This window comes from Cyprinodon variegatus, unplaced genomic scaffold (genome assembly GCF_000732505.1).
Source record: "Cyprinodon variegatus isolate N-32 unplaced genomic scaffold, C_variegatus-1.0 Scaffold226, whole genome shotgun sequence".
Taxonomy (NCBI): domain Eukaryota; kingdom Metazoa; phylum Chordata; class Actinopteri; order Cyprinodontiformes; family Cyprinodontidae; genus Cyprinodon; species Cyprinodon variegatus.
The window spans coordinates 928,351-940,876 of record NW_015150679.1 but is presented as its reverse complement, the minus strand read 5'-3'; the positions used below and the strand labels follow the sequence as shown (position 1 = coordinate 940,876).

The following is a 12,526-nucleotide window of genomic DNA, read 5'->3' as shown; positions in this document are numbered from 1 at the left end:
TGCAGTCAGTTCATCCAGATTACAATCCTGCCTTCCAATATTATTTCTGTCGGAGCCGTTCAGACCCCCACATACCAGCGGTGCGCCGACAGTAAGAATCCCTTCAACAGCAGCCTCTGGCCGGGTCGCCTCCTCGCGGTTTACCGCGGCGGCTGGTAGGTGTTTTCCATCTAAATACTCCGATCTGCAGGCACCAGGATAATAAAAGCGAACTTATTCTGCCGGCAGATTTCTGCATTTTAAGTTAATTTATGCGTCAATAAACTGTTTCAGAGGAGTGATCATAGCGCTCTGATCATCAGCGCTGTGTCTCTCTCCCTGCCAGCTCCCAGATCACCTCCTCTTATTGGTTGACGCGGCGTGTCGAGCAGCAAAAGTTCAATTTTTCCATCTCGAGCAGCAGCGTGTTTGCGGCGCGTCACGCGCGTCAGATGCTTAAACGCGCTTGACGTGCTGCTTCAGCTGCTCAGACGCGCTGCGCCTGCTGCTCAAAACGCGCCACGGGACCTTTCGCTGCGCCTTGACGTGCATCAACCTTTGACTTTGCATGTAAACTCGCTGCTCCTGTCGCGCCTTCTGCGTCCGGTGTGAACGCAGCATAAGAATATGCTATAGTCATTGAGGACTGAATACTTACCCTAATTTAAGTTTATTATTTATTATTATATTATCATGTGACATAGAAAGACCTTTTATCATCTGAGATGTTTTCATTAGATGGAGGTTATAGGTCATGTGGGAACAGTGCCTACTCCTTCCTATTTAACCTTTTTTATGATTTTTCTTTTTGCTTAAACATGGGTCATGATGTTTTCTCTCTGAACCATCCATGAATTAATGTTTCTCAGGTTTAATCAAGCTCCCCATTCCTCTTCCAACAGGAACTGACTCTGACTCAAAGATTACCCCCTCCAGCAATAACAGCGCTCTCCCATGTAAGTGATCTCACCTCTGTCAGTGCCATGTTTAATCCATGTCTGTCCCAGGTGCCGTCAGGCTGAAGTAGATCAGCTTTCCAGGAGAAAAAGACAGTCATTAGAAAGCTCTCTGTCAGACCCTCACACCTTTGAGGAGGTAGTTCATACAGTAGCAGCCATTCAAACCCCAGCTGAACGGCAGCCCACGTCCCTCTAAATCCCAGCAAAATCCCCTCAAACTTCCAGCCACTGGAGTGACCCCCCTCTTGCATATTTGATGCTTCTCTTTAGATCTTAATGATCTTAATGTCCACAAATCGTGACAGAAAGAATATTTTAGCACAAATAAGAATGTTTAAAAAGAAATTGTCGGGTACTAGCGAAGGATCAATCAAGGAAAGTGGGGAAAGTTTGAATGGCTACTACTGTACAGACCCAGGAACAAAGCTCCATTACTTGGACTTGTATCCTTTAGCTTTGGTTGGATGGAGAAAGATGTGGCCCCTGGAGCTTTTTCTTTCAAAGTGATGTAAAAAAAAAAGCTCAGGCCCTGGTCTCCATTAGCAGAAGTGCAGCCTTAGGAGCTCTTAAAGATCGTGTTCAAGTCTTTATTTTTCTGACAGTACTTCCATATTTCTATTGCTCCCTTTCTCAAAACTGTTTAATCCTTTCTAAAGCCTTTGTTTGGTCTAGTTCCAGCTTTAACATAATTGACGCTGTGGTTTCTTTTCCCCCCACACAGTCGACAGTGTGCCCACTCCCACCACCTCCACCCAGGTGTTCTACATCAGCGTGAGCGTCTGCTGCATTGTTATATTTCTTGTGGCCATCATCCTGGCCATCCTCCACCTGCACAGCGTGAAGAGGGTGGAGATGGAGGACAGGTTGGCCTCAGTTTTCAACACTTTTCCTCCTTAAATGTCCTCTTTAATGTCAGTTAAACCTCTGATCAGTGCAACCCTAAAATGTCTTTTATCCTGGATTCATTGCATAGAGGAAAATATTATGGATTAAAACATTGATCATATCTTGAATTTTTTTTTTCTCTTTAACCTCTGCTTTGCCCGAGGTTAAAGTTTGATTTAAAATCTCTTCAGTCAGTATTTCTGCAGTTGAATCCCATTTAATAACATTTCTCATTCTATATTACAATAGTTTCTCCACTGCCTTCCTCCAAGCCTCATAATCCATTGGATGTAGCTGAATTATTTTATGCTTTCCAAAACGTTTTGCAACATCACATCCCCAAAATCAAATCGATTTTATTGGGATTATATGGAAAAGACCAACACAGGGTAGTCTGGGGTTAAAAGGAAAATTATAAATAAGTTTTTCATATCAAGAGAATATATTTTTTCTGAGCATGTTTTATATATATTTATTTTTTGTTTTTGCACCATGCTGTTGAGACGCTTTTCTTTGGCAGGACTATCCCTGTGATATACAGGAGCTAAATACAGGGTACCTATGGAAGAATAACTGTTAGAGGCTCTAGAAGACTTAAGATTGGGGCGGTGTTTGTCTAAGCATTGGTGTTGTCAAAGCCCAAAGCTAATACTTAAAATTGTTCTTCAAAGAACTAAATCATTCAGTATAATTAAGCTTGACTCGTTCTGAAATTGTCTTAATCTGGTAGAGACATAAACCTGAATACGTCATTTATCAACTTAGAAGATCTGAGCTCAATTATTGGCGACATTTTTCAGACTTGGTGATAAAATGAGTAAAAAAAAAAAAAAAAAAACCTTTAAAACGTAACATTTTTGTACCACATTACATTAATACAGTCGCCTGTTTTTTCATGAAATCCTAATGAAATAGTTGAGCTTTGCTCTTTGTAAAATACTAAATTCTGAAATAATTCAAGAGCTATAATACTTTAGCAACGCTCAGCGTAGTAGAATACATTTTTATTCCTAGTTAAGTTTGTAAACCTCCTGAACCATTCAATGTATTAAAAATATATTAAAATCCTTATGTATCTCTAATAGAAGAGCACCGCTGCAAATTGGCAACCTTGTGGGTATACTTAGTCTTTTAAGACTGTTAAAGTGACTTTTTTCAAAACAAAAACTAGCGACAAATCTAAAGGCTTTCTTTCTTGTGTTTACTGAGACTTTGGCGACAACATTAAAGCACAGATTGCTCTGAGTTTATCGCCTTTAGTTAGAGAGAGAAAAGCAGTGTTAAGAAATGGATTCAAATATTTCATGATTTAATGAAGAATTTTCTGTTCTTGCTCTGAAGCACACCATAAATTAATTAAAATTTTCACTCATTCATAAAAGTCAAGGAGACGGGACAAGGGCTGCTTCCATAGAAACCCTGATGTCTGATTGGCTGCTTCTCACTGAGGAAGATGATGGAACTTCCTCCTGGTTTTCTTTCACTCTTAAGTCAATAAATTGTCTGAAAAAAGCAGAAATAACTTCATAAATGTTTTTCAATTAATTTGTGCATTGGATGAGCAACTCCAGTCTCCGTATCTCTAGTTTGACATTTATCTAAAAACTTGCAATGAAGCTCACTGTGGTCTAGCTTCAGGAGCTGCCACAGACTCCTCATATTTTGATATGTGACTGTTTAAATAAATTAATGGTGTGCTTCAGTGCAAGAACATGAAATAAATGATTGAATAGTGAAATATTAGAATTCAGTTCTTAAAAGGAAATTAATATATTTATTTGATGCCCAGATAATTATGCTTAAATGATTCCATTAAAAAAATAATTATTTAATCCCAGAGGGAAATTAAATTGGATCATATTTATTTATTAAATAAATCTTGTATTTATTTGCAGTTGTAATAAGTTAATGACACATTTAAAATTATTCGCCACGTTATTTATTTACTGTATTGTTACAATAGTAACCTTTCATATAATATTTGACATCATGTTTTTTCTGTTGTCTTTTATTCCTTCGAAACCATCTAACTTGACTAGATCCCTCCATACATTTAATTCATACATATCTTCATCCACTGCTAACTCTTTAAAAGGAATTTAATTGCATAACAAGTTGATTGATGTAGAATTAGTTATGGTAAAATATTATAGAATACTTAAATTATTTTTTAAGAGTAAATATTTTGTGTTTCTAATGGCTTGTTTTGTTAAAACGCATTACCAAATATGCAAATTAGGTGATGGCATCATCATTAGGACAGCCTATAGCAACTTTCCTTGCTGAAGAGTTAGAAACATCAGAGTCAAGAGTCGCTATAAAGCTCAGCGCTGAGAGCAAAGAGAGAATTGGGCTTAGTTTTATTTACCTGCTCAAGTATTTGAAATTTCATGTCTTCACTCTTGGTCTCAGACTGGATCACAGAAAGCAAAGCAGTATTATAGCGCTGACATGCTGTTTAATGAGCTGCATCATGTTTTTTTTTTTTTTTTGGTCTTTATTTCAGTGTGAGTGACAGTGGAAGCTCACAGGGTCTTTCTCAGCCGTCCACCCAGACTACACAGTACCTGAGGGCCGACACTCCAAACAACGCTGCTTCTGTCACCAGTAAGGTGTTTTTTGTCTTTCCTCCTCATCAGCAGTGTGTATGTGACCAGCCTCATTCAGTTAGTATCTGTGAATGCTCATATTAGATTACTCCTTAATCTTCATTCAGTTGTTTTTTTTTATCTCCTCACCCTGCTAGCTGCAAATGCGGATGCTTTTCCAAATCTAATTTCTGTCTAAATAAGTTAATGAGCCTCACTGGAATCATAAGATCGGGATGAGGAGCAGAGCCCTTGCAGCAGTGTAGTCCCTCCTTTTGTTGCGTCTAGCCTTGTGACCTCTTTTGCTCCAAGTAGTGTGTAAATATCAGCACCATGTGCTTTGCATCAGGCAGCAGTTACGATTGGGGGGCTTTTTATGCTGGACCTGACAGGAAGTGATCCTACCCAAATTGATGCAATTATAGAACCTGCTGGGAAAGGTAGACATGTGCTAACAAACTTAAGTGCTAAATATAAACAATTTATCTGAAAAGTTGAGGTCAGCGTTTTGTTTGCTCTCTTCTGACCTTAAGACAGATGTTGGGGGCTAATGTTGGTGCTGCCTGAGGACTTGTGGAGTTTTTCACCCTCTTTCTCTCCCCTGAACATAGGCCACCATGTCTACCCTCTTAATGTAGCTAAGGACATTCTTTACAAAAATAACACCCCCAGTAGAGACTTTAGGTCCTTTCATCTTTAGTTCATTTGATATTTTATGGGGGTCACAGTTCAAAAACTCCTAAAATCAAGATTTCTTTTCTTTTGATAATTTCAAGTGTCTTCAATAAAGTTTGCTTTAAGGTCATACCGAGAACAATTTAAAAATGACCAGAATAAAGTCTAATTCAGGGTTTCCGCGGGTCATTAAAAATCATTAAAAGTCATTAAATTATTATTTTTTAAATTAAGGCCTTATTTGGCATTAAAATTCATTAAATGTGATTATTGTGACATTAAAAAAAACTTTGTTTAAAAAAAAAAGTTTATAAAAACAATTAAGTCAGATATATTATATTGCAAAATATTTGTCAGAACTGCTTCTGGTTGATCGTAAAGACGTATGTAAAAAGAAAAAGAAGAGAATGGGGGGAAAATGCTAATTTCAACAAAAATGGCTCATGGGTACTTGTTGATGGCATTAAAATTATTTCTAGGGCATTAAAAAAACATTAAAAAGCATTAAATTAGACTTACTCATTCCTGTATAAACCCTGTAATTAGGTCTATGAGAACTGAAGGATTACACAAGTAATGTACATAAATAAAGTTACTATAAAACCAGAATAAAACCATAATGTGAGAATGAAGGATTATAGGAAAAAAAATCTGTTTGAATGAGAAGAAGTAAGTTATCAGTTTATCTAAACTGATGCCTGAGAGGGGGCCTGATAGTTTACATCAGCTTTTAGCTAGCAAAGCGTACAGCCTTTACTAAAAATATTATAAATTGTACGTCCTGTTTTTCCCATGGAAACTTCGCTCAAATGGTCAGAATTTCACAATTAGCAGATGATGGAGTTGGAAAATTTAACTTTTGCTGCTCAACACGCCACATCAACCAATCAGAGAAGCTGAACTGCAAGCTGGCAGACAGACAGACAGCATTGCTGATGCAGATCGCTATGATCCCTCCACTGGAACAGTTTATTAACCCCTAAATTAACTTAAAATGTCGAAACCTGCTGGCAAAATATGTTCCCTTTCATTATTGTGGTGTTTGCAGTTTGAGCCACATACATGAAAACTTAAACATCTTCCAGCTGACACGAAGATTAAGAAGAAAGCCCCCAAGAGGCGACCAGGCCTGGGGCAGCTGCTGCTGGGTTTCCCAGTGACGGCACACTCCCTGTATGTATGGATCTGAGCGCCTCCGACAGCGAAACAATAGTTTAAGGCAGGATCCTAATCTTGAAGAACTGACTGCACAGATGTGTTTTGAGGTGGACTTTCTCGCTTAAAAATATATTGAAACTTCTTTTTACCCAATTATCACAGCAAATATAGCAAAGCCGCTCTCTGCTGTTGAAAACAGGAGCAGCAGAAGCATCAAACACATCTGGACGCACTTAACTTGAAGCTTCAACATGCTCTTGAGGCGCGTCTGACCTTAATGTGTACAAGCATCAAAAATGAAGCAGCGGGCGCCTGTTTGCTGCTTAAATTACGGTGTGAATAGATCATTACATTTTCTGATTGTTTGAATTAACTATGAAAAAAAATATTGTACCTAAAATTTCCACCCCTAGTCAAGCAAACTTACTTTCCATTATCAGGACAAAAGTAGTGTTGTAACAAAGACGTAAAGTTAGCTGCATTCCACCTCAAAATGCAGGAAATTGCGTTTGAGAGTCTAAATTTCAACATCTTCTCAGAGAGGATACCCCTGGACCCCCCTACGCCGCGCAACGCCGAAGATGTGATGCGTGAAGGTGTACATCCTATGAAGTGTTCCTAGCTAAAAGCCAGTTCGCATTAAACTCTCGTAATGTCATACGTTTTTTTTCTTGTAACATTAACACCTTATTCTCAAATTATGACACTGTTATACCAATATTGTTTTAGTCTTGTAATGTAGTGTTCTGAAATTATGAGTTTTTTACCATTACTACTTTTTTATATTAGCCTGACGTAGTCCGACTCAATTCTAGTCAGAATATGAGTCTGATACTGCTCCATTGAGCTGTGATTATGGGGCGTGTTTTGAACGAACCAGGAAAAAAAATGCCTCTGCACTCAATTGGATAGACCTACAACCAATAAGAGCAACGGAGTGCGTGACGTATCTTAAGCGAGGCATAGTTGTTGTCCACAAAAATCAAAGCGTGCAGTTTCACGCCTAGAATAAGAAGATGAGACGTGATCGCGTTTCTCTGTTCCTCTTTTAAAATTAATTTGCTGTCGATATCTTCTAGAATAGACCTAATAGCAGAATCTACTCACCCAAACTCTCCAGCGGCAGCCATTATTGTTGTCACCCAAGCGCGCTTTGGTCACGTGGTTGATAACGTTACTCTTGATCATCTGTCCATCATCGTATAAAGCCCGCCCTGACAATTTGATTGGATCGCCTGACAGTGGGCTTTAATACTCGCGCTACTATGGAGCAGAGCCAGACCGAACTTCCCCGAACTCAAACCTTGTGGGCGGGACTAAGTTCGGACTGGCACCCAGGCTATTTTTATATAATGTAGTCCTTCTTTTCTCAGTGTTATCACTTAATTCTTAGAAAATTATGACTTTATTCTCATAATATCATACTTTTGTTGTCAAAGGATGAGGTTATTCTACCAATAGTACTTTATTCTTATAATGTAGGGACTTTATTTTCACTTGCTATGTGAACCTGGTCACAAAAAAAATTTAAATTCATTCCGAAAGAAAGAGATGGTATTTGCTGATCGCCATTACGATTGGCGTCCATTTGCACACCAAGTCAGTTCTTTGGAGTAAAATAATCTTCACTGTTCATGTGTGCAACGTTAGCATGACGTTTTCCTGTAATTATTCTGGAAAAGTCGACAGCTTCACACATGCTTAAAGGATTTAACATGATTGAACGGTAGTGTCCATGTAAACAGAATTTGAATTTCTGATCAGCCAAGGCTTTGATCTGATCAAGGAAATTGTGACTATATAAACGTAGCTAATGATATGACCTAATTCTTGTAATATAATAACTTTATTCTCGTAATTCTTATGGTATAGGCAATTTGTTTTTATAATAGAGATCAAACAATGATTTAAAACCTAAAGGTAGGTTGAAATATGTCAGCTGTAGCAGTTTGTTCGGGTTAGACTGAAGTTGAACCTTTTGACCCTCGTGAGACTCCATACCAGGTTCTTTGAGGATGCTTTAATTAAACAGGGGGAGAGAAGCTGGAAGACGTCAGGATCATATAAACATGGGGACGGTGCTGAGAGGAAACCTGCTGGACGTTCGAATGCCACGTCATATGCTCTTAGGGTTGTGGTTGTGGGTAAAAAAAAAATAGATTATAAGTTCTGAAGCATGGTTTCTGTTGTCCTTGGATTTGTTTATATTTAACCATAAATATTTTTTTGCTTTGGATTTATTGGTTTACTTGCTGGTTTACTCTGTTGTTTGATTTTCTTTTACTTTTTTCTTCTTTTTTTCCAACCAGTTTTGATGTGTGACTGTAGCAGAGATGTAAAGGGGGAGGGTTACTGTTCAATTAGTTAGTTTAGTTCATCCTAAAGTTTCTGTATTTGTTCTACTCTTGTTGTTGTTTTGCATCATTTTGAGAACCAGTTATAAAATGTCAATAATTGATCTGCCATCGCCCTCTTGTGGACACAATCTACATTTCACTGTTTGTGCATTTAGTCCAACCCTCTTTCATTTTCTCTGTCTGTGTCCCCTACCAATGCTTTAACCCACAGCTTTATGAAGGATGTATCTTTGTGAGAGTGAAAGGACGTCTAAACAGAATCTAGATGTGTCCATTTGTCCATCCAGGTGCCGTTTGAATTTGTGTGTGCCATCCTTGTAATTGCTTATCTCTCCCTCTTTCCCCCTCTTTCCACTCCCTGCCTCCCCCTCCTGTCATCAGACAATCACCCTGGCTCTGCTCCCATTCTCCAGCTTGCTGCCTCCTCCTTCCAAAACCCCGGTGCCCCCCCTCATGAAACCAAAAGTAAGTTTGCTAGGAAGAGAAAAAAGAAACACAATGTCTGAGCACACACTTCTTTATTGTCACATTTAACCAGGTCAAAGGCTCCTTCATAGGGTTAAGAACACAGCTTGGCTTGGATAGATAAAATATGTAACCATAGCAACAAACTCTGCAAAGGGTTTTGCTTACTGAAGCAGATTGGAGTCACAATACCATCGATCTGCAGGGATCCTACAAGGATTCAGCCTTTTTTAATTGATTATTGATGTGTTAATATCAAGAAGCTGCATATCTTTACCATCTTAAATACTTAAAAAGCCTTCTGGTCTAATTTAGCAGCAAAAATTTGTTTTTTTAAAGATTTTCCTCAGAAATGGACCCATGTCACAGTTTTGTCTCCCTCTGAATTACATTGACAACCTGCTTTGATAAATAGAAGCCCCCAAATTATTTTCCTTGCCTATATTTACTACAACCCTTAAAAGTAAATGAATGCTCAATTTTATTTCATGTTTTAGGAAAATAAAATAAAAAAATTTAGTGGTTTGAGTAAACTTAATAAGCCAGTTATTTATGACAAAAAGTTTATGATCAGTCCTCAATTGTTTAAATGGGTTATAATCCTACCACTACAAACCATACTCCTTATCGATCCAGTATTGTATTAGTACCGTAACAGATACTCTTTTCTTTTTTTTTTAAATCAAATATGAGGAAAAGAAAAAAATAGCACTGACTGAAAGTACATATTGAATAACTTTTAACGCAAAACTATAAAAAAAGCTATTTAAATAATGTATTTTAAATACAAAAGAAAAAACTATATCTCAAATAAAAAGTATGTTAATTCCAGGAGAGGGGAATATCAATATTGGTAAGACAGAAAGTGATCAAAATCCCTTAAGATATGTTTAAAACTTTTACCTGAACATAAACTGCATATACGTATACATTTTTATGACATTTAACCTAAAGATGGCAGACAGACCCAGAGGTTGTGTTTATATTATATTGACATCCTGCTGTGTAATCCAGGGAAGAATCTGTTCCAAGCTTTGTTCTGCAGCGTGACTCGTTTTCAAAGGGGAAACCGACACAGTTGTCTTCCTCCGCTGCACTGAGAGGCTAACCTCTGCCACCTGTTGGTGCTTTCAAAGCATTAGGTCCTCAAGCTGCACTCTCTGCTTGCTGAAGACCAAAGACGCAATGGCCGCTTTGTTTTGTTCCCAAAGTCTCAAACAACAAAACAAAAACTCGCTAAATTCGTTGCTATTTGCTTAAAAATGATTCACTCTTTAAAATGACATTACTACTTAAGTTTTGTTTCTAACTGTCAGAAGCATCTGGTATGACCTGGAGGATTTTTTTTCCCCCACTGACCAGGAAGACCCTGCCTTCACCCTGAGGTTTGCAAAATGCTGCAAACATTTTCCATGCCAGAGCTCCACAGGATGAAACTGAGCAGCTCTGCTGTCCCTCAGTGAGCCTTCCTGTTATCCGTCAGCTGCAGTCTCACACCAGGCTGCAGCAGACATACCCCTGCTGAAAATAGTTTCCTTCCTCTTACATGCGCTTTGATACCACGTTTCATTCCTCATGACTTGGGTTTTGCAAACCTCACTGAAGCTGAGCAATAGCATTAATACCATCCACGCAGCACATTTTCCTCCCTTTGCTGTGATGGGGTACAGAAAAATGTAAGGTTTGAAGTTCTAAAACGTTGGATCCAAACATATGAGAATAACTTTTATTCACATCAAATGTCGCTCGGGTCATCATGAACCGGTTTTGCTGGTATGCTTCTGCACCGTCGGTCTGGAATCTCTAGGGACGCACAGCAGTTTCCCGCCAAAGCGCAAGGGGGAGCCTATTCGAGAACTCACATATTTACCTCTCAGTCTCTTCCACCTTTGTAAACACTCCTTTGGATCCCGCTAAAGGTCCTGTCTGATCTCCCTTCAGGAATTGGCAGAGGCCTTGGCATCTTTATATAATTTGTCTGAGGCATCCTACAAGTGGTTGTACTTCCACCTTTTGTCGTAGGTGTCCATTGTACTTTGTATTGTTCCTGGGTTTTTAAAAATGGCCCACCCCGGCACCGAACCGAGAAGGACGACCACACAGACAGCCGGAAAGGCATACCAAGGACCAGTCACAGCTGCTTTTTGCCCGCACTTCCGCTTGAGGTCTGCGCAGGTCTGCGACCGTCCGAAGCATAGTCAGGATTTTTTGAGGTGCGCAACAACGATTGCAGAACCTCTGCGCGGGGGGCGTGTTCGTGCACGGAGACAGATTTGACTGCTGCAGAGGCTACGCATCAGAAGCATAAATTGTCCTTTAGAAAACAATTAACTAAAGCTGATATGCAGTTTTAAGAAAATGAGGACTATCCGTTTGGACAGCTCTTTCTCTGCTATAATCCAATCAACTTTTTATCCAACAAACTAACAATGTTTTTTGTTTTTTTTTCCCAGTACAAAGTGTATTTTTCTCCAAAAGAAAGTGCCTTGAGCGTTGACAGGGCCGATGGAAAGCAGAAATCAGTCTCTGACGTTCTTTATTATCCGCTTGTTATTGTTTATGCAGCTGCCTTAACTACAATCTCTCTGTTGAGCATTTGTTACCGTCTAGTGCTCTGATATGTCTCCATGTTTGTTTATTCCTTCCTAAGCCTGGTTTAAGGAGGGGTTCATTCAGTGGCCTGTAGGGGGCAGCCTAAACCTGTTCTGTGTTTATCAAAGTTCATGTTTGTCAGTCTTATCTACTTACCTATGAGTTTAATAAAAAAAAAAAAAATAAATCTGTGTCTTTTTAGTATTGAGCCATTTCTTACTATCTGGCTTTATTATTTGAAGTTAAAAATTATATTTCTCAAGTTTTTTTTTTTGCAATCTTTGGTTTATATTATTTGGTTTATTTTTAGTTGAGTTTTTTTTATTAAAAATAAATCCTATATTCTATGATTATATCCCTTCCCACTTCCACCATGCTTTATTTTTATGTCTCTGTCCATCTGTCTGTCTGTCTAGATATATTTGATAAAAAAGTAATACAGTGTTCTCCAACTTTTTCCATCTAAAGACTAATATTATGCTTCATTCGCTTTAAAATAAATTACATTTAACTTCTACAAAAGCACAATCTGGGAGGTTACCTTCATTTAAACTGCAACCAAACATAATTGGAGTGAATTGTTGGAAATAATATTCCAGATTTTTCCAAAATAAAATCTTCATAAAACAAAAAAATAGATTAACTGATAAAAGCGTAGGCGGAGGTTTTCCTTCCAGTAGAACTACAGCCCCAAACATGCAACTGAAATCTCAGTATCTGGATGTTCTAAGCTTTTACTGCCCTGCCGTTAAACTGCTGTTATTAGAAATAAAAATAAAGTTTCTACATGGAAGGCTGAAAACAAAAACGTACACTTTTTTATATGTTTTGTTTCCACCTCAAAATTATACTGCAGCATGTAGAGCCG

The 12,526-nt window shown here is 38.3% G+C and overlaps 1 protein-coding gene across 2 annotated transcripts in view; it reads left to right on the top strand.

Moving 5' to 3' along the window:
• Positions 1-12,526, top strand: part of ryk (receptor-like tyrosine kinase) — a 65,038-nt gene that overhangs the window by 29,933 nt on the left and 22,579 nt on the right. The window contains exons 5-8 of one of the 2 annotated variants that reach the window (XM_015380984.1): positions 882-935; positions 1,660-1,801; positions 4,330-4,430; positions 8,983-9,066. In XM_015380984.1, the coding sequence (XP_015236470.1) occupies positions 882-935; positions 1,660-1,801; positions 4,330-4,430; positions 8,983-9,066 (381 nt within the window). The remainder of the gene's footprint in view (positions 1-881; positions 936-1,659; positions 1,802-4,329; positions 4,431-8,982; positions 9,067-12,526) is intronic. The other variant, XM_015380985.1, reaches the window with a different exon arrangement.